The sequence below is a fragment of the Grus americana genome, chromosome 13, assembly GCF_028858705.1.
Source record: "Grus americana isolate bGruAme1 chromosome 13, bGruAme1.mat, whole genome shotgun sequence".
Lineage (NCBI taxonomy): Eukaryota > Metazoa > Chordata > Aves > Gruiformes > Gruidae > Grus > Grus americana.
In genome coordinates, this window is record NC_072864.1 from 7,317,198 (window position 1) to 7,336,112 (window position 18,915).

The 18,915-nt window shown below is 39.3% G+C and overlaps 2 protein-coding genes and 1 long non-coding RNA gene across 6 annotated transcripts; 1 reads left to right on the forward strand and 2 right to left on the reverse strand.

Moving 5' to 3' along the window:
- Positions 1-3,662: 3,662 nt before the first annotated feature.
- NUDT7 (nudix hydrolase 7) lies at positions 3,663-7,051 on the reverse strand. 3 transcript variants are annotated; one of them, XM_054841000.1, is made up of 4 exons: positions 6,912-7,051; positions 6,224-6,377; positions 5,023-5,181; positions 3,663-4,530 (listed from the first exon to the last, which is right to left on the reverse strand). In XM_054841000.1, the coding sequence occupies exons 2-4, from the start codon at positions 6,272-6,274 to the stop codon at positions 4,147-4,149; spliced, it is 594 nt and encodes a 197-aa protein (XP_054696975.1). In that variant the 5' UTR covers positions 6,275-6,377; positions 6,912-7,051; the 3' UTR covers positions 3,663-4,146. The 3 variants fall into 3 exon arrangements, with proteins under 3 accessions (XP_054696975.1, XP_054696974.1, XP_054696972.1); XM_054840999.1 differs by lacking the exon at positions 6,912-7,051 and adding an exon at positions 6,731-6,839; XM_054840997.1 differs by lacking the exon at positions 6,912-7,051 and adding an exon at positions 6,479-6,721.
- Positions 7,052-7,182: 131 nt separating this feature from the next.
- LOC129212433 (uncharacterized) lies at positions 7,183-10,541 on the forward strand. Its single transcript, XR_008579166.1, has 3 exons — positions 7,183-7,255; positions 8,848-8,947; positions 10,405-10,541. It is a non-coding gene; the product is annotated as an uncharacterized LOC129212433 (long non-coding RNA).
- On the reverse strand, positions 7,563-17,417 carry LOC129212432 (hypoxanthine-guanine phosphoribosyltransferase-like). Of its 2 annotated transcripts, XM_054841001.1 has the most exons (9): positions 17,223-17,417; positions 13,555-13,661; positions 12,919-13,102; positions 12,012-12,074; positions 11,438-11,455; positions 11,149-11,231; positions 9,928-9,974; positions 9,146-9,222; positions 7,563-8,238 (listed from the first exon to the last, which is right to left on the reverse strand). In XM_054841001.1, the coding sequence occupies exons 1-9, from the start codon at positions 17,238-17,240 to the stop codon at positions 8,191-8,193; spliced, it is 645 nt and encodes a 214-aa protein (XP_054696976.1). In that variant the 5' UTR covers positions 17,241-17,417; the 3' UTR covers positions 7,563-8,190. The 2 variants fall into 2 exon arrangements, with proteins under 2 accessions (XP_054696976.1, XP_054696977.1); XM_054841002.1 differs by lacking the exon at positions 11,438-11,455.
- Between the last annotated feature and the right edge of the window lie 1,498 nt (positions 17,418-18,915).

Genomic DNA, 18,915 nt, shown 5'->3' on the forward strand with positions numbered 1-18,915 from the left:
ACAGGGATGTTTTTGTTACTGCTGAGCAGTGCTTACATAGAGTCGAGGCCTTTTCTGTTCTTCACCCCACCCCACCAGCGAGTAGGCTGGGGTTGCACAAGGAGCTGGGAGGGAACACAGCCAGGACAGCTGAGCCCAACTGACCAAAGGGATATTCCATACCAGATGACATCATGCTCAGCATATAAAGCTGGAGGACGAAAAAGGGAGACGTTCGGAGTGATGGTGTTTGTCTTCCCAAGTGACTGTTACGCGTGATGGAGCCCTGCTTGCCTGGAGATGGCTGAACACCTGCCTGCTGATGGGAAGTGGTGAAAGAATTCTTTGTCTTGTTTTGCTTGTGCACACGGCTTTTGCTTTACCTGTTTAAACTGTCTTTATCTCAACCCATGAGTTTTCTCACTTTTACTCTTCCGAATCTCTCCCCCATCCCACTGTGGGGGAAGTGAGTGAGCGGCTGTGTGGTGCTCAGTGGCTGGCTGGTGTTAAAACCATGACAGACCTCTGTAAGTTTCATTTTTCAACTGTTCAAATGGTTGATTTGATTCAAAAATCAACAAGATTTGCATTTGCTAAAAGGAGCAACAGCTGTAATTGTTGTCCTTAAAGTTCCATATAATAATGTTTAAAAAGAGAGAAATAAAAACAAACTGAGGTTTGAATTTGTACAATTTGTACAATTTTTGTGCCAGATCTGGTTGAGAGATGAAGAAGAAAAAAGTCTGCTGGGAACAGAGGAGGATGGTAAGTTAGTAATTGTGTCTCTTGGTACCTGTTTTGTTTACTAATTAAAGGTCTAATTGCTTTGCTCTATTTTAATTAACAATGTTCTTATTTTAATTAGCTACTTTTCCTGCATACATTAGCACTGGGAGAAACCACTCAGGATATAAATAACATGATGAAGAGTTTAAAGTTAAGCGTCTAAAAACATTTTAACAATTTCACAATGTTTAATAATTAAAAAATAAAGCTGTTCTTCATATTTCTCCAAGGATTTAATCCTAGCAAAAAAAAAATAAATTGTCTTTTAACTTAAAATTCAACTGATGTCAAATATAATTAACAGAGGCGCCAAAAGAGCTAATGCAGGAATATGAAAGGTTTGATAGTATTTAGGTATGCTAAAATGTTCAATCTGGCCGAATCTTCTGAAATGTCCCAATGCGACAGCCATTCTCTTAAGAACCAATCTCTACATTATTAACAATTATCTTTGAAACTTGGGCAACTTTATCTTCTTCCCTACCAGAGGCTGGGAAAAAGTAAACACTGCCCTATGAAAGAACTGGAGAACTCAAATTGTTCCAATTCCTAGGAAGATAGCAAAACAAATAACCTTTACTTAAGTACTTTAATTAACACGGAGATATGTAGCAACTGTTACCTTTTTCCTATGAACTGTTTTTGACAAGTGTGTTTACTTCCTCTGTGGGGCAGGTAACAGGCTTGGTGTATAGGGAGAACTATAAATCCTCAAGTTTTGGATAAAGCCCTGCCTAATGCTCCTGTGTGCAACCTAAGAAAGGTTGGTCTATGTGAAACTAATAGTAGTATGTTACACAGCTGGTTAGAAAACCACACACAGTAGTTAGTAGTTCATTGTGAAAGTGGCAATTACCAGTTGGGATTCTGCAGAGGCCTATTCTGAGTGTGCTTACTCTAAGTTGTAAATGAAACAAAATATAATAATTAAACTTCAGGATAACAGCAAAATGGAAATGTCTGAAAAACACAGTAGTAGATGATTACAATTTGTTTTGAAAAAATCAGGATGGAATTCAATAAGGACAAATGTAAAGTGCTACATTTGGTAGAAATAATCAACTGTTCAAATACAGAATGCAAAAATTACAAATATAGGAACAATTGGCAGCTTCTTCAGAAAAGGATGAAGCAACTTCAGCAGAAGTGGAATATGAGTCACTATTACCATGCTGCTTCACAAACAGCAGTCACAATGGGATACGTAAAAAGGAGCTGTGGCGTAATCCTGTCCTATCCAGCCCAAATAAACGGTTGCCTAAAATGCTATGACCAGGTTTGATTATCACATATTTGATAGGGGGAAAAATGGGGGAGGAAGGTTCACTGAAAACTCTGGAAAGCAACAGAAATGACAAGAGGTGTGCAAAATGTGATGAAAATGTGACTGATGAAAAAAACCTAAAGGAATCTGATCATTAAGTCTAAAGATGCCTCAGGAAGACACAGCAACGTAGTTTTCAGGAGTGCAGAAAGTAACTAAGGAGCTATTCACCATTCTGCTATGTACAGGACAAGAAGTGTTCCTTACTACAACTAATATCTGTTAAGTTAGACAAACTTTGTAAAGCATGGCTAAAGGACTACAATGGATTGTCTCGGGAAGCTTAAGAAAAAAATTGGTATTTATCAGAATATCATGTATCTGATTCCATCTTTAGGGAGCAAGAGATTAGGCTAATTCTTGAGGCCTTTTCCAACCCAGTATTCTGATTGCCAATCTTGTACTTCTTCAGCGCCACAGCATAAAGAATATTTTCAGGCAGATTACTATAGTCGAATATCTACCACTGAATTACCTCTGGGAAGAGACAGTTAAGTATTGCACAGTTGTAGCAGGGAGAAGAGGCAAAGGGAAACAGTCCTTGCAAGATTGGCATTGACTTTAGCCTTGGTTTGTTTTGGTATGCTTCTGTCAGCTGAGCGCAACTCCAGCATCTTTCTCTTCTTCAGTAAAAGGTCATGCTGCAGTTACCAGTCAAACACAAGCTGATATTTCAGTGCCTAAATGCTTCTGTCCTAGCATAACAGCTGAAGAACGGTATGGATGCAACTATCAGAAGCTTAAAAAAAGAATCTTAGAATTGGGTTTCCTAGAAAATCATAATTAGCTATTCAAGCCATACTTGAGAAACATTTGTGAAAAGGATGCATTTTGCTCAAGTCGCAGCCAACTTCAAGTATACTACAAAAGCTGCTTAATGTAAAAATCTGACTTCGGCTCAATTACAGCACACTTCATGGGAATTGCCAGCAACTTTTTGCTCACGCTTGCATCCATTGGTGAACGGGGGGGAAGCACAAACACCCAGAAGAACAACCAAGTGGTTTTCTTCACCTTACTCAACACTAGCACTAGGGCACGTGATTCTGAGAGACACTGAATGCTTTCAACTCGCACTTGTTACTCAGAGAAGATCAGCTGTTTAAGGACTGGTAACTTGTTTACTTGCAAAATACATCTCAAATCCAGCCTAAGTCGATTGTGCTTTTAAAAACTTAACCATTTGGCAATAAGATCATGACCGCTATGAATAACCTTCTAGTTTACCAGCAATGAGGAAACAAGGACTCACAGCACAAAGAACCCCAGCTATCTGACATTGCCAGGGCAACTGGTAAAGGTTCAGCTACAGATAAGCATTTTAGTCCTCATGAATACTCAACTCCACTTTTCTTTCCTTATGATAACTCCCTCTAGGAGCTGAGCGAGTGATGCCAACAAGATGCTGAGGAGCAAAGTTCAGTACTGTTGCCTGTATAGCAAGTCCTCCACAGCCTACAGAATTTCCTTGTGAGAAATGTTGAATTGAGCAAGAGTAATAAAACTCATTAAACCTCCCTCTTCTCTCCACAAGCCCAACCAAAACAAAACAAGATTGTGAAAGCACCTGCCACCTTTTATATTTTTATTGTGCATTTCATAAGTGCTTAAAGGTACCGCACGAGACGATATGCATTATGTTGTCTGTATGTAGTATGCCACACAGTAAGAGACAGACAGATCCCCAAAACTTTTCATATTCTAATTCAAACAGACAAAAAATAGATAAAATAGTATTATCTCATTATACAGAAGGCAAACCACAGAAAGCGTCTTAGATCACACAAAATAAAGGCATAAACTGAAACAGAGCTTCCAAAACTGTATATTAAGTCCATCAAAAATACCATGTGCTTTTGGCAATTCTAAGACAGATTAAAAATTATATGAATCTAGTTAGGGCTTGTCAATTTAAAAAGATTACTTAAGAATAAATTTTAATAAGTTCTCAATTCAGAAGAAATTCATGTGTGAAATTCAATCAAACAATACATACAGAAGCAATAAACAAAACCCTTTTTCCTCCTTTAATATAAATTAATTGCCAGACCAGTTTGTCATAGATTACTCTTCTTTCTTTCATATAAGGATGCGTATAAATTCATGAAGTTATTCTCAGAGGATGAAATTAAGTTGTCCAGATCATAATCAACTTCAAAGGTAGGTCTCTTTCCAAAAATTACAAGAGCAAGAAATACAGCAAAGTGTGCAGTAAGTCCCCATATCTTGAATGACATTTTATGTTCATCGTCATCATATGTAAAGCAGTGCATCCGACTTGAGTAACCAGATGAGGTTTTATAAGGCAAGGTCTTGTAATTTAAGGGCTTGACAAAGTATTCCAATGGCACGACAAAAACATGGCTCACTTCACCTGGATTAGGAATGGCCTGGAATGTATCCTCTATAAATCCTACAACTGGTGTTACCAAGTGATTCATCTAAAAGGAGAAAAAAACAAAACCCACTAAGTTTGTGCCAAGTAAAAGAATGTTATTTCAAAATTTTATCTCATCAAAATTCCATTGTCTCAAGAAGAGCCTGGTAGCACCTTCTGTATAACCACCCTGGAGGTACCTGAAGAGAGTAACTAGATCCCCTGCTTTCTCTTCTTCAGGCTGAGCAAACCCAATTCTCTCAGCCTCTCCTCATAATCCACGTGCTCCAGCCCCCTTACTATCATCAGTATACCACTGTCTTTCCCATATTCCAGTATGTCCATAACTGGACGTGGTACACCAAACATGGTCTCACAAATACCAAATGCAGAGCAAGAATCCCTTCCCTTTGCTCTGCTGACAACGCAGGCTGTGCACTTTTAAGAAGTGGTGGTTATTTACAGTTACAGGTTTGAAAAGGTCATTATCAACCTTACAAAAGAAAATAATGTACGTTTATTTTCTAATGATATGCTGACTTATTTTATTGCTTACTTTATCAATTCCAGGCACAAGCCTACAGACGACTTCCACGTTCTCTGGCTGGAGTCCCACTTCTTCTTTAGCTTCTCGGAGAGCAGTATCAATTTCATCTTTATCAATTGCTTCACTTTTACCTCCTGGAAAACACACTTCCCCTGGTGATCTTCTCAGCTAGAATTTAAAAGAGTACTACTGTTAAATATAAAAATATTTACATTTCTTCTTGGATCCACATAGACACTTGTTCATATTGCAGAATCACTTTATCTTTCCAGTCAAAGAAGCTGGAAATGGTGCTAAGAAGTTTCTTGCGCCTTATCTTGCTAGCTACATAAGAAAAAGTTGGGCCTATAAACAACTAAATATCAGAAATACACATATCACTTGTACAGTATTGTGTAATTCATACTATACATTGTACTTTAATACTTCTAAATATACATTTTTCATCATTTTGCTTGCGTAAGACTGCGAGATTAGTCTAGACAGATAACTTGAATAGTGAGACTAAAATACTCAAAGTAAGAGCAAGAACTCCTAAAATGCACATTTAAATAATGTACATTTAATTACATTATAGTAATAGGCCTGCACATCAACAATCAGTAAAAAGCCCATTTACAATCAGTTGTAATTACTAGGGTCTTAAAATTTCTAAGCAAGACCCCAAAGAACTTCCATTTTTCAGCAACAGAAAAACACAGAAGGAAATAGCCTCGGAACACAGGCAGTTGATGGGTGAGGGGTGTGTGTGAGGGGGGGTGTGCACGCGCATGCAAGAGTTGTACAAGAAAACGCTGGCAGAAGAGTTCTGGGGTACGTGTGTTGCCACCCTTCCTTTCATATATGAAAGGGAGAGTAGTATTAAATGCAGATTGAAAAGTCATATTAATAAAAGCTGGACTGCATTGTCAGTTTTCTCATTTAAGTAATATTAATCAAAATTTCCTTTTCTGATCTGGAAATCCATCTTCTGTTGTCACAGGTTTCAAGGTATCCGGTATTTTTCTGGCATGTAAATACTAGGCTCACTGGTGTATCTGTGTGTAACCTAGGGCACGGTGCCTGAAGGCCCCGAACATGGGGCAAGGCCGGGACTGCTGCAAACACCCGGGTGAGGACACGGCGACCCTCTGCCTGAGGCGCTCCCGCCGGTGCTGCTGCACTCCAGTCCGTCAGAGCCGAGGGCCCTCCGAGGCCGGGCCTCACCTACCTGCATCGACCTGACGGTGAGCAGCAAGTGCAGCTTCCCCGCCCGCACCATCAGCGGCAGGAGGACAGAGGCTTTGGGCAGCGGCAAGCGGGAGAATTTGTCCCCAACATCGCACTCCCTCAAGCGGAGCCTGGCTCTCTCTTTTATACTGTTTCTGGAAGCAAACAGAAAGGAGCGCTGTAACACCCCGAGGCTGCACCCCGGCTCCCAGCACCTCGCACGCAACGGGGCAGGTGTGCTTCCCCAGCGCTGAACCTGAGGGGTGCCGCCGTGACTCGGCCCGGGCCTGCTGCCGGCTGACCCGCGCAGCGCTCGGCCGCGGGTGCCCGCCCCCGGCCGACAGGGGGCGCTGTAGACACCGCCTTCCCTCCCGCAAGGCCCGGGAAGGTCTCTCCTCCCCGCTGCCTTCCTTCCGGGCCTTCCCCGCAGCTGGCGGGGGCTGCGGGTGCCGCTGCGGGCGGGGCAGCGCCCATAGGCGGTGTCTGGAGGGCCAGGGACGACCGCTACCTTTCCTGCTCATCCTCCCTCTCCGCAACCGCCATCTTCGGCACCCCCGACCCGAGAGCGGACTTTCCTCTTCCCCGTCGCCTCCCGTCCTCCCTGTGACCGACGGCCTGTCCCTCCAATCAACACGCGAGATCGCCGGGCTCCGCCTTCTAATTGGCGGCGGCAGGCCACCCAAGGGGACCTTTTAGAGGACGGCTGCGCGCGATGTTCCCGCTCCCGGGCCGGCGTCCCGCGCCCGCGAGGCAGGCGCTGAGGGGAGGGCTAGGGCTGGCGTCGCCAGGGGCAGGGTCCCTTCCCGGGCCTGGCGAGCAGTCGGCCACAGCTTCCCCCAGCTACATTTACCCCGAGAAGGGCGGTGTTAGCTGCCAGCAGCCCTCGCTGCAGCTGGGAAAAGCAGAAACCCGCGGGGCGGTTTGGTGTCGCGCCCCGCCCAGCGGCGTCCGTGACCTGCCCTCAGGGAGGCCAGGGCGGCGGCAGCGGGAGGGTGGCGCTGGGCTCCAGTAGGAGCCATTCCCAGTGCTTTAGGTAAGGGATCGGCTCGTACAGGCACTAGTGTTGCTTTTCTCATGCGCTTTAAGGGGCAGATAACATGAGAGCCCCCAGTCCTCAGGGTGCTCTGGAAGGCACCGTTGCACCCCTGTCAAAGCCTAGTCACCTGTAACTCAGGACTCACGAACGCTAAAGGACAGCGACAGACCCTCTTGAACACAGAGGCCTAGCTCAGTACTCTTAATTCACAAGATGGGGGATGACCCCAATGTCTCAGATCTTACTTTAATTATTTAGTGCAGGTAAGAAGGTGAGGTGTTAAGACTGCCTCAAGCTTGGTGAAGTTTATACTGCAGTTTTAACTTCCAGTTAGGAACATACAACTAGCAGAAGTTAGTTCCTGCTATAATGGCTTATCATCTGCTCTGAGCGGCTAGCAATCAGTCTTACCTGCACTTTAACACCACAAAGGGTACAATCAACATCTGATCCCTTCCCTCAGAAAACAAAACACAACAGTCCCAGTTACAGGGACTAATTTTAGTGGTGTTACCTTAATCTTTACTTTTTTCATCATTGCATTAAGCTAAAAAGAACTAAGTGTGTTTTCCATGTGATATGTACTTTGTAACTTAAGTAACTTCAAGTCCCTAAATGCTTATTCAGTCTACTTGTTACATAAAGTACATGCATGTATATTTACCCACATGTAAAAATAACTGTTTATATACAATTACATAATGTGTTACTTCATATACTAAATGAAACCCCAAACATAGCTACATACACATGTAGATGTCCTGGCTCATTTACCTTCAAGCTGTTTTACATAATCATAATAGGAAAAAATATATAGAGTAGTGTCTTCAGAAAATGTAGTTTTTCAGCAAAGAGCACAGTTAGTAGATTACTTATTATTCATCCACACAAATGTACATGCCACTGAACTGTTGTTCCAGAAGACCGAATTATCAGATCCTGTATTTCTCTTTGGCTTTCTCTTTCAGAATGCAGATGTGCTTTAAAAAAAAAGTACAACTTTAGTTAATCTTTACCTTCAAAGAAAAATGCAAGAGTGATTTTTGGTTGTATTCCTAGCATTGTAAGAAAAAAAACACTAGAACAGTAATCTTTGTGAGTTTGGTTGCAAGTTTACTACTTGCAGTAAAACTGAGATGTTAATATTGCTTCCAAGCTCATCTGTAACTTAAAGATTCATATGTTCTGAGGAGGTTAGGTTTGTTCAGTTATTGTACCCTTCTTCATATTGCCTTGCAATAGCTTAGATCCATTACATGTCTTTAACAAAACTGGTTTGTCTTTTTAATAAGACTTTCAAGGGAAAAACTTTTCCACTTAACCAGATTTAAGAAAGTGCTTTTGAAAACTAAGGAGTGAAACGGGTCAGCTCTTTCTATCAGTTATGCTTTTTCCAAGTCTACTGCCCAGTGCAGTGTAAGGAGACTATAATGGAACCAAGGAAAAAAGATCTTTAGGGACACGTTATACAGTGTCAGAAAAACCTTCACGCACAGTCATCTTAAAAACTTGGCTAGAAAAGAGCAACGTAGGATTTCTCTAAGACAAACGTGAAATCAAAGCCAAATTACAAGCTGCCTTCTTTTCAGATGGGGCCAGCAGATTGTATGATGCCAGCCATCCTGGGGGATTCAGAATACTGTACAGCACGGCTGGGCCACGAGACTTGTGAAGTAGATTCATAAAAAGGTAAGGCATAAGCAAGTTCTTATGCATGTACATTGAATTATCAGCTTGGCACATTAATAATGGTGGGTTTTCTTCCTTTTTAATGGAAGTTTCTAGTCAGATTTGAAGTTTTGTTAATTGTTGAGAAGCTCCTAGTATAAGCTAATATTCTTGCTGGTTACCTGTGGTAGCAGTGAAGGCACGCATGTATGTACTTACATTTAGATCTCTGAAGTATTCATTATAATCAAGAGCATATCCCACTACAAATTTATCTGGAATTTCAAAGCCTATATCTGTAACAAAATACAATTATTTTTATACTTGGGTGGTGTAAATAGCTTTTAAGTATACACAACACATGCTTCAGCTATATAAGAGTAATACCTAACAAATAGATCATCTTGCTTTCAAGACACTAACATGCTTCTTTAGAATCAGACCTGTAAATTGATGACAGAGGTTACAATCTATACCATCCCCATCAGTTAGTAATACAATTTAAATGTTAAGAGAATGTATTTTAAGAACAAAATAATTAAATTATTAAATAATTAATTAAAACCTACTTATGAGGTTGTCTTGGGAAAGGGAGACAAGGAGTGAGATTTTACTTATGTAAAAATAGATGCACTGCAACTCAGTAGGGATTTTCAGTTTGAAAACAAGGCAAGTTTAATGCAGAGTCAAAACAAATTCCTTTTAGCATCAAAGCCAAACAATACAAAGTTAAGGTTTGATTCTGTTTCTGGTATCTGCTAACAAATAGCCAAACCTGTACTCAGACCAACTAGGTGAAAAAAAAAAAAAAACCAACAAAAAAAAGGTGGTGGTCATGAGGTTTCAGCATGGGATAGCTGGTCATCAGTTTACAAATTGTTATGTATTCTCTCCCCATTTCTCTTAGCCTTCCTGAAACTTGTATACCAGTTTTCAGACTTACTACATGAAGTGAAATTATGAGATCATGTTTTGGACAATCAGAAAAATGCAATACTTACAGTCTGGTCTGTAACTTGGACTTTGATGTGTCCTTTTAACAAGCAGGCTGTAAGGCAGAGCAGAGAAGGTTATGTTTTTTAAAGTATGTAGCTCTAAGCTATATGCTTCACTTCTACCACCTCTCCCATTGAGCTTCTACAATCATGCAACTAAATTAAAACAATGATATTATTGTAACAGAAAGAAGTAGCATTCAGCTTTATAATTAAGGAAAAGTGAAGATTCTCATCTAGGGTCATTCTGAAGGTCCAAATGACTATTGTTTTACATTTAGTTCTCTTCAGTTCTACATCCCCAATTTTTTTTTTTTTTTTTGTATAGCAATGTATCAGCAAACTAGAATAGCACAGACAGGTAGGCAAGTTCAAGTGACATGTAAAGATTTTAGTGGGGAGGGAGGGAGAAGAGGACAAGCTTTGCAATATTGCTATGATTTCTTCCACAAAGTCATATCTGTCCTTGCTTTTCCTATGCAGAAGCTGAGAACCTCCTGGACATTCACTAGGAGGAGCATAACTGGGACATAAAACAAGAAGCATTCTTTCAAAGCATCATGGTTACTTGACAGAGACAGGGATATTCCCAAAAAATTCCTTTTCTAGATCTGCTTTTAGATGATGTCTAATGCCACTTGAAATCACTTCCAAGTGCTAACAAATTCTTAGATTCTGAAAACCTGTATGACTGAGGATATTAAGAAAAGCTCTGAATGTTATGATTCCAGTTGTTATTGAAACAACTGAGAATGTATTAGGAAACCTATGGTAAGAGCTGAATTTCCTTCAAACATGGAAATGTTTAAGGCCAGGTTGTATGAGGCTTTGGGCAACGTACTCTAGTGGAGGGTGTCCCTGCCCATGGCAGGGAGGTTGGAACTAGATGATCTTTGAGGTCCCTTCCAACCCAAACCATTCTGTGATAAGGAGGTAAGAAACAGAGAATCCATCAGTCTTTATGGACTATGCAGAAAGAGCCAGGAAACCTTTTCTATTCATTTTAACAATGAAGGTGGTACTGAGTATCTAAGTTTCCCAGTTTAATACATAGTTTTTCACCAGCTGGATAAGGATTGCTTCCTACTTTTACTTCCTCTTTCTGCAAACTTCAAACCAAACAAAAGCACACAAACACCTGCTGCTAGCATACACTGACTATTCACCTAAATGATTTTGCTATATCTTCATGTTACAATACATTAGTAAGTGGCCATATCATTATACCTTACAACTTTTACCATCTTTGGTTCATTGTCTTTTAGCTTTGACAGTAGCGCTTTCATTGTTCTACCAGTCTCAATAATGTCCTGAAAGAGATAAAAAAAATAAATTATCCTCTGAGTTTGAAAGAAAACCAGACTGCCAGTGGATTAATTTAAAGCATAAAAAAAACCAGTCAGCAATCATGGCAGCACAGCAACATAATTATCTTATATGCAATAGGTATTAACTTGCAAAATGAGGAGAAAAGAGTTCATGTCGTTCCTCCCCCCTGCCTCCAATCTTTACTTACCTCTACTACTAACACATTCTGGAAAAGATCATGTAGGGAGAGAAAGAAAAGAAAATATTTACATGGCAACATTCAGTGAATTACACAGCCAGGAAAAGTTTGCACTACAAACTTCAGTTACAAGTAAGTTGCAATTGATTTTCAAAGGACCTTGTCACTTAACTACTTCCATTATTTTAGTGCTTTCTGAAGAATCTTTAAATATTTATAGAACCATAAAATATTGTGAGAAAGCCACCTATGTCAGGTTTTATATATTATTCTATATAGAATAATACACTTATAGAATGCAAGAGCATTCTAAAACCATATTACATGAGTCAGTTTAAGATGGTTCATTTCTGGGGGCTGTGGGATAAAAAGTGGAACAGGATCTTTGGAAGCATTCAGTGCTGATCACGTTAAGTTTCCACTGAGATCAGTGGGAATTACTCACGGTTTCAAAGCATGGCATTTTAAACCAGTGTTAAGTGGCCATAAATACATAGTATCAAAATCTTAATAAAGGTGAACTTTGTGGAAGATAAACAAGAACCGTTCTTTCCCCTTAAAAGCTGAAGATGCTAATTCATACCTTCCCATTTAGTGTAGAAAGTTCTTCTCCAACAATACTGATTTTTTCTGTAGGCGAATCATTCTAAAAGGAGAAAGTAGAGAGCATTATCTTGTATGTGTATGAATGGTGTGTTGCTCTTGCTTTTTGTCAATCAAATGACACTTGCAACTTTACACAGCACTCCTTCAGTGAAACAGCTTTTAAGCAGCTGAGAGCCAGAAGAGAAAGTAAAGATGTTTGCATGGAACAAGAGTACATCTATATTCATGGAATAGACATCATTGCTTTTAGTTATTTTGTTACCACAGATATATTTTGGAATTCCACGAAACATTTATGGGATATTGTAAACTGTTGTATTTAGCATGGGGTAAATTTTGATCAGTGCACAGAGCTTTAGCCTTCAAAGAAGGGAGAAGATAAAACAGGAAAAAAAAATCATCGGTCATTGCTTTACAGTAGTTGGATCAGGCAAAAGATACCTGTTCCCCAAAAACAGATTATGGAAACAAATCTCTCCACTATTATCTGTAGGAATAAAAAAAAAAGTAATGCAGAGAGAGACAATAGCAAGTCTCTGATGCTAAGCTCCTCTCCATACTCCTTCCCACCAAAGGGTGCCATGGTAAAGAGTAGAACCTGTAGGGGAGCTTTGGGCTGGAGAGGAGGACATTGGAGACCTCAGCCTGGCTTTGTCATGTTAAGTGTTCCACTATATATTCATTCCAGTGAATGTACAATTTCCATCTGATCATTGGAGCAGATCAATAAATCAATTACTTTTCAGTATGTAATAAATTAAGTTGCATTGAACAGGATATATGCATACACTTAATTTTTTGTGGAGTTTTCATGTAAACTACCAGTATTCAGAATGTCAGTCTATGAGGAGAGTCAATTTTCCAAGGAAGAGAAAGTTGCTTACACAGTAGCTTTTTATTCTAACAAAATCCACAGTAATAGGCACAGATTTATCACCGTTTTGATTTAGTGCTTTTATATGGTCCAGCAAATCAGCAAAGAATTTATAGCCTCCTTTAAGGACACAGAGCGCAACAATGTGATGGCTTCCCATATCTTGCATGATATCTCTAGCCAAACGTTCTGTCCTGGAAGAAAAAAAACACCAAATCCTTTAAAGTGTTTTGAATATCATATTTGTCCATATATTAAGCAATGTCCAAGCTAAAATTCTGATCTTGCTGTTAAGTTTTTATAACCAGCAAATTGTGACCACATTAAGACACAGGAAAGTTAGTTATGTATTTGCAGTTCACAAGATGATGCCTACTCCACTTGACATACTGTTGATTTAATCCATATATCTAAACAATGGAGGATAGGAAAACTTGAAGATATCCGAGATAACATGGAAACTTAACTGGGATTGTAGAGGAATTCTCTCTATAAAACTCTTGTATTAAGCTCCAGAACACAAGTGTTATAGCTGCAGCATCTCCATATTTCTCATGGGCTATGTAGGGTACGGAATCAGTCTTCGTTTGGAGGGAAATGGATCATTACCATCACTATCACTACTTTTTGTTGATTACCCTCATACCTGTCCAGGATGAGTCCATGAGGAATGAAGACTCTTTCTAAATCTTCTTCATAATGCTTAGGAATGCAAAATAGATTTTTATTGTAGCCACTTTCTTCATCTCTTATCTGCAAGTGAAAGGGAAATAGCTCTAACACTATAGTTCACAGGAAAAAACCTTCCAGTCTGTGATAATGCAGAGGAAGACTCCTCTCCCCACACTCACCCCTCCCCAGTAATATGTCAAAATAAAAATATATCTGAGAGTTTTTGAACCTTCTAATAGAAGAATTCACAATTGTATAATAATTCAGGAGCTGGTATGCTTGTCTGAGATGTGACTGAATAGGTAACTACTTCACCCTAGACATTATAAGACAAATTCTGACCCATCATCAACTCAACCCCCAAAACAGCAACATAAAGACTCCCTTTGTATTCCTCATTTCCCCTTCTGCAGGGGGCAGTAGCTTGCTTGTGTGGTATACAAGCAAAAATTTAAAATTTAAAGGCAGCTTGATCTCCAGTCAGGAGGTGATTTTAGGATGCTGCGCTACCATGACCATCATTTTCCATTGTGTAAAAGAGAAAACACTGTCTTCTAAGTGTGAATTCACAACTGAACTTTTGACAGAGGTAAGCACATGCCAACCATCAGCTATTTCAGAGGACAGTAGAGATGACTTATGCCAAGGGAAAAGCTTTGAGATGGTAGTGAGAAGAGGAGAAGCTGCAGAGGGTGCCCATAGGTGGGAACCAGAGACCTGCTAAGCTGCAGTTCAGCTCATAGTGCTGCTTGCCCTGCTAGTAGATTACTTCTCAGCACAGTTGGGGGAGGCCATAGCTACTTCCCAGAGATCAGGGCCTTAACTCTTCTGCCATTAGTCTTTAAAAGTACAGTTCTTTTTTCAAGATGCCAGCTCCAGGCTGTTGCACCCAGAGGTGTCTTGATGTGTACAAGTTATATATTCTCCATTTGGGCTTCTCTTCTGACTAGTTTTTTGACCCCAAACAAATCTGTGTCTTTGGCTTCTACCACCCTTCAAGACTATAATGGATGCTTTGGTCTTTGTCTGTTTATGAAGTGGAGGTACAAAAGCAGCCAAGAAAAAAATATCAGGTAGAAACAATTGTGAATAAGAGGGCTAATATGCAAGTATTAAAAATAAGAAAAACCTCAAATTAGTGAGATTGTCACATCTAATATTGCCCCGTTATTGTTAAAAAATACAGAACTAATTCAAAGAAATTCAAACCTGGCTCTAAGCTTCACTAGTGCAAAATAGTTTAACTACATACCAGTCGCATTCAACAGAACTCAATACAGTATAATTAAAAATATGAGAATACTGCATTGTGCAGATTTCTTTGGTGGAGCATATGTTCCTAATAGCAAGTAGTCTGTTTATTGAGCAATGAAGTAGACAACTACTTCAGTAGAAGGCAAAGTTTTAAGAGTTGTTTTGCTCAGTATTCATGCTGAGACTATAAATCTTTTTCCCCTCAGACTTGGCACGTGTAACACCCCTATACCAACTGTGAAACATCCTTCGATTTTCCTAAACAGGCCTCAAAACCAAGGATTTGGTAGCTTGCTAATGGACAGCACAGAGCTATGAACCAGGCAATAACAACACAGAGCATTGCTAACAAACAAGTTAACACCTGCAAACTCTTCAGACAGATGAATTGTTTTTAATTCTCTTTTTTTGGCATAGGAGAGATGAGTGCTTAGGAAGAAAGAAAAAATGGACTGTAGGGAACAGGAGTAGGTTATTACTTGCAAAACTCACAGCAGCCACTAAAATGAGATAACCAATTACTGCTGTTTATTTTAAATTGGCCACAAATAGCCCCTTTGTTTAAAGGTGAAACTAAAGAGACAAGTGTTAACAAGAATTTCAAAGAACAGATTATAATAGTACAAGGCAATGCATATAGAATCTCATCCTGGCTGAACTAACCGTATTCTGCAAGTACTCAAAACTGATAGACCTTGATGTTCCAAGTTAGACTTACAGAATAGCCTTGCAGTTAAGCACTGTTCAGAGTGTCAGCAATAGTGTTTTGCCTGGTTTAGTTACTATTTTCTTCATGGCTGAAATCAGTGAAGTGAAAGCTTAGGTGAAGGATTGTTTTCAGATAAGGTTTTTCATGCTTTATTGATCTTGGAAGAGATACTGGCAGTTACATTGGTATTAGCTGTAGATGAGGCTGGACAGTAGCATCTATGAACAGATTTTAATGCAGTGCAGAACTGCTTATTGTCTGAGTGTTACATTAACCCAGTTAGCCAGTTTGAAATGGGCTAATTTCTGCCTGTGTGAGGTTGCTAATGGTGACAGACAGAATACACATACAGGATATAGGATTCTGTCAACAAGAAGCAGTGACGATAACACATAATTAGAAGCATTGGTCAAAGTTAAAAGATAGTGTTTACTTGAGACTGCTGGAACATAAGCATCATTTTCATTTGGAGTACAGAAAAAGCACCTTTGAAGATAGTCGCTGACATGATAAACACTTTAAAAAGTGCTATAGGGTAGGTTTGGTGTTTTGCTGTTTGTTTTTTGTTCGTTTCCCACCCACCCCACCACCCCCTCCCAAGATTCCCATCTCTATTGCATTGTGCATAACTGCAACTTATATGCCTTGACTACGTTACCTGCGACTTGAACAGTATTTCTTTTGCCCAATCATGACACTGATTGCCATATTTAACGGACTTCAGCCTTACAATTTGCTTTTGCAGTTATAATTTGGGCTTTCATCTGCTCAGCCAAAGTTCAGCCTTGTTACCAATGAATTTAGCTTGCTGATGCATTTGATGAGAGGCATCATAACTGGTTCAGCTGAAGTGAGGGATTAGCTTTGTCCATGTTAATATGTTTATTGAATAAAGCTAATCTTGAAGCATATAGGTGTGCATAGTAATTACTGATTACAGCTACTCCAACAGTGCAGTTCAGTACCTTTTATTTGGTTAACAACTAGGCTTATTGAGACTATTTCATGCAAAAATGTCTGCTACGTTAATATCTTGTTTGTTGCTGTGTGTGAAACATTTTTTTTTTTAAGGTCTGCTGAAAGGTTCATGAACAGCACCTTAAGGATTGCATCAGTTTGAGCACCACATCACCATAGCAACATGCTGCATATACCTTACAGGCTCATAAAAGCATTTGTATTGTAGCACAGGCTAAATAATACAGCAGCATCCCATTATAATAGAGCAATCTACTAAACTATCACACAGTCATTAAATTTTTAAATCATGAGCTTAACTTGAGGAATTAGTTGTTTAATTTAGATTCAATCTCATCTGTTGTTCATTTACTGATGTAGATTTCCGAGTTTAAGGGGGAAAACCAAAATGAACTGCAGCAATTATGTACAATAAAGAGATTCATAAATAAGTATTGTTTCATCAACACAGAATGAAAGAATATGAATATAGGTATATTAAAGTCAAATAAAAAATGTCATAAGCTTGTAAAAAAAATTGAGTCTATTAAGATACCTCTGTTCTGAAAGCCAGTTTTTCTCCTGAGTAAATGTAAGAAATAAGGCCTTTGATTAGTCAGTATTTCTAATGTTCTGCTCTTTTTGCTGAAGTTAACCTCTTCCCCACACCCCAAGCTTCCTTCAATCAAATAACCAAATAGAAGTGCATTATGCTTTCTTACCTGCAGTCCATAAGCCATAATCTTACTTTGAAATATCCTATCAGAGAATGAGATGGTATTATTACTGCAGTTTGTCTTGCTCTATTTTCATCTTGCAGTCAGATCATGACCTGCTTCTGAAAGGTCAAAATTGCCATCATTCCTACAGGAAGCATTACTTCCTTCTACTAATACACTGACATCACAATCCCAGGTTTTTACTTAGTCAGATTAACCAGAAATAAAATAGGCATTAGCCCTGCTGCAACCAATCAGAGTAAAGATGTGGGGAACGAGGGAGATGCAAAAAGGAAGCACGTGAATCAAATTAGTGGGAAGGACTAGGTAGGGTAGTGTTTTTTTAATTGAAAACACAAGCCAGGTATTTGGTTGTAGCATATGGTAATTCAGTGGTATATGTGTTGAAGGTAATTTTATATACCGGTTTCTTACACAATATTTGCACATCCATTGTTGTGATAAAGTCCACATCTTTAAAAAATTCTTGTGCTACCTACCTTGCTGTCAAAAATCAGTATTTGAATAACCAAAGCCACATTTTAAAGATGACTTGAAGCAGAAGTCTGCAGCTGTTGAGATATGGTGAACCCTGTCTGACCTTCTTCCAGGTCATCCTTTCATAAAAGGAGGGGGTGATAGTTCCAGTAACATGCTCCACATCATTTAAAATCAAATCGCATTAAAATTTACTGTAATCTGATTATTTGAGTGTATGAAACTGGACTGTTATCTGGGATTAACATGAAAGTCTTAGATTTCTAAAAATTAATCCTACTAACAAAATGAGCTAAAGCCAGCTTGCCTACAACATATTACAGAATGTTCTTACCAGACTGGGTACATTTTATTAATTCAACTAGTTTAGTGTTTTCTTGGGGAGAGGGCATGTTAATGAAAGAAGATTTTTCTCATTTATTTGTAATCTTACAGATGCTCTTCAGATCACGGCTGATAACGCTTGGGATAATGCAGAAATGCTTTTCCAAGATATGGGCATATCCACAACTTTCAGTGATACATTAAATAGTAGTACTATTTGGGAACTATTAATGCCTTGAGGCTACTTTGCCCCTATTTTATGCAGTTCGCAATACCTTCCTTCTATGAATTCCCTATCGTATTCCCTACCTTACGTATGTGAGCTCCCTATCTTGTGAAAAACCTTGCTTTTCTAATTTCTAGTATAAGGCACTCTTTTCTAGTTGTAGTAACTTGTGTTCAGAAACCTGGAGAATTTCCTTAACAAAATCCTTCTTTGAAAGGAAACATTAACAAAAACTGTACATGTAAACAGTGATGGCTATTGTTTGAGCAGAGATACTCACCCTTCCTTATTCTCAGGTGCCAAAATAAAGGTGAACAGCAGCACTGCTGAGGAACTCATGCAAACGTAGATTGCCTTTATAAGTGCTTGTGGATAAAGCGAGAGAAAGAAAAGGGAAGGACTCCCAGACTAGTTTGTTTCCCTTCACCTGAGCTTTTCAACCCAGTGTAATTTAGCTGTCCTGAACCCATGTTGGTGCTCTAGAGAGCCCTGAGGGGATGATTCCATGATAGAACACTAAGTGCTGCAATATTGCTTATACAGATTGCCTGTATATCACACCTACAGCTTTGTATGACTGGTTCTAGGAATTAAATAATTTCTTTTTTTAGTAATTATTTACAGGGAAAAAAAGCCATCTATGGGTTT

Bases quoted from the DNA above. Each gene is read 5' to 3' on its own strand.
- NUDT7 (XM_054840997.1), bottom strand. From the start codon at position 6,696: ATGGGCGCTGCCCCGCCCGCAGCGGCACCCGCAGCCCCCGCCAGCTGC. The intron at 6,378-6,478 runs GTTCAGCGCTGG...GTTTGCTTCCAG, and splicing joins GTCACGGCGGCACCCCTCAG to AAACAGTATAAAAGAGAGAG. The intron at 5,182-6,223 runs GTAGGTGAGGCC...TTTAAATTCTAG, and splicing joins TCACCGTCAGGTCGATGCAG to CTGAGAAGATCACCAGGGGA.
- LOC129212432 (XM_054841001.1), bottom strand. The intron at 13,103-13,554 runs GTATGAGGGTAA...TTTTTCTTCCAG, and splicing joins CATGGACTCATCCTGGACAG to GACAGAACGTTTGGCTAGAG. The intron at 9,975-11,148 runs GTATAATGATAT...TCTGCCTTACAG, and splicing joins AAGATGGTAAAAGTTGTAAG to CCTGCTTGTTAAAAGGACAC.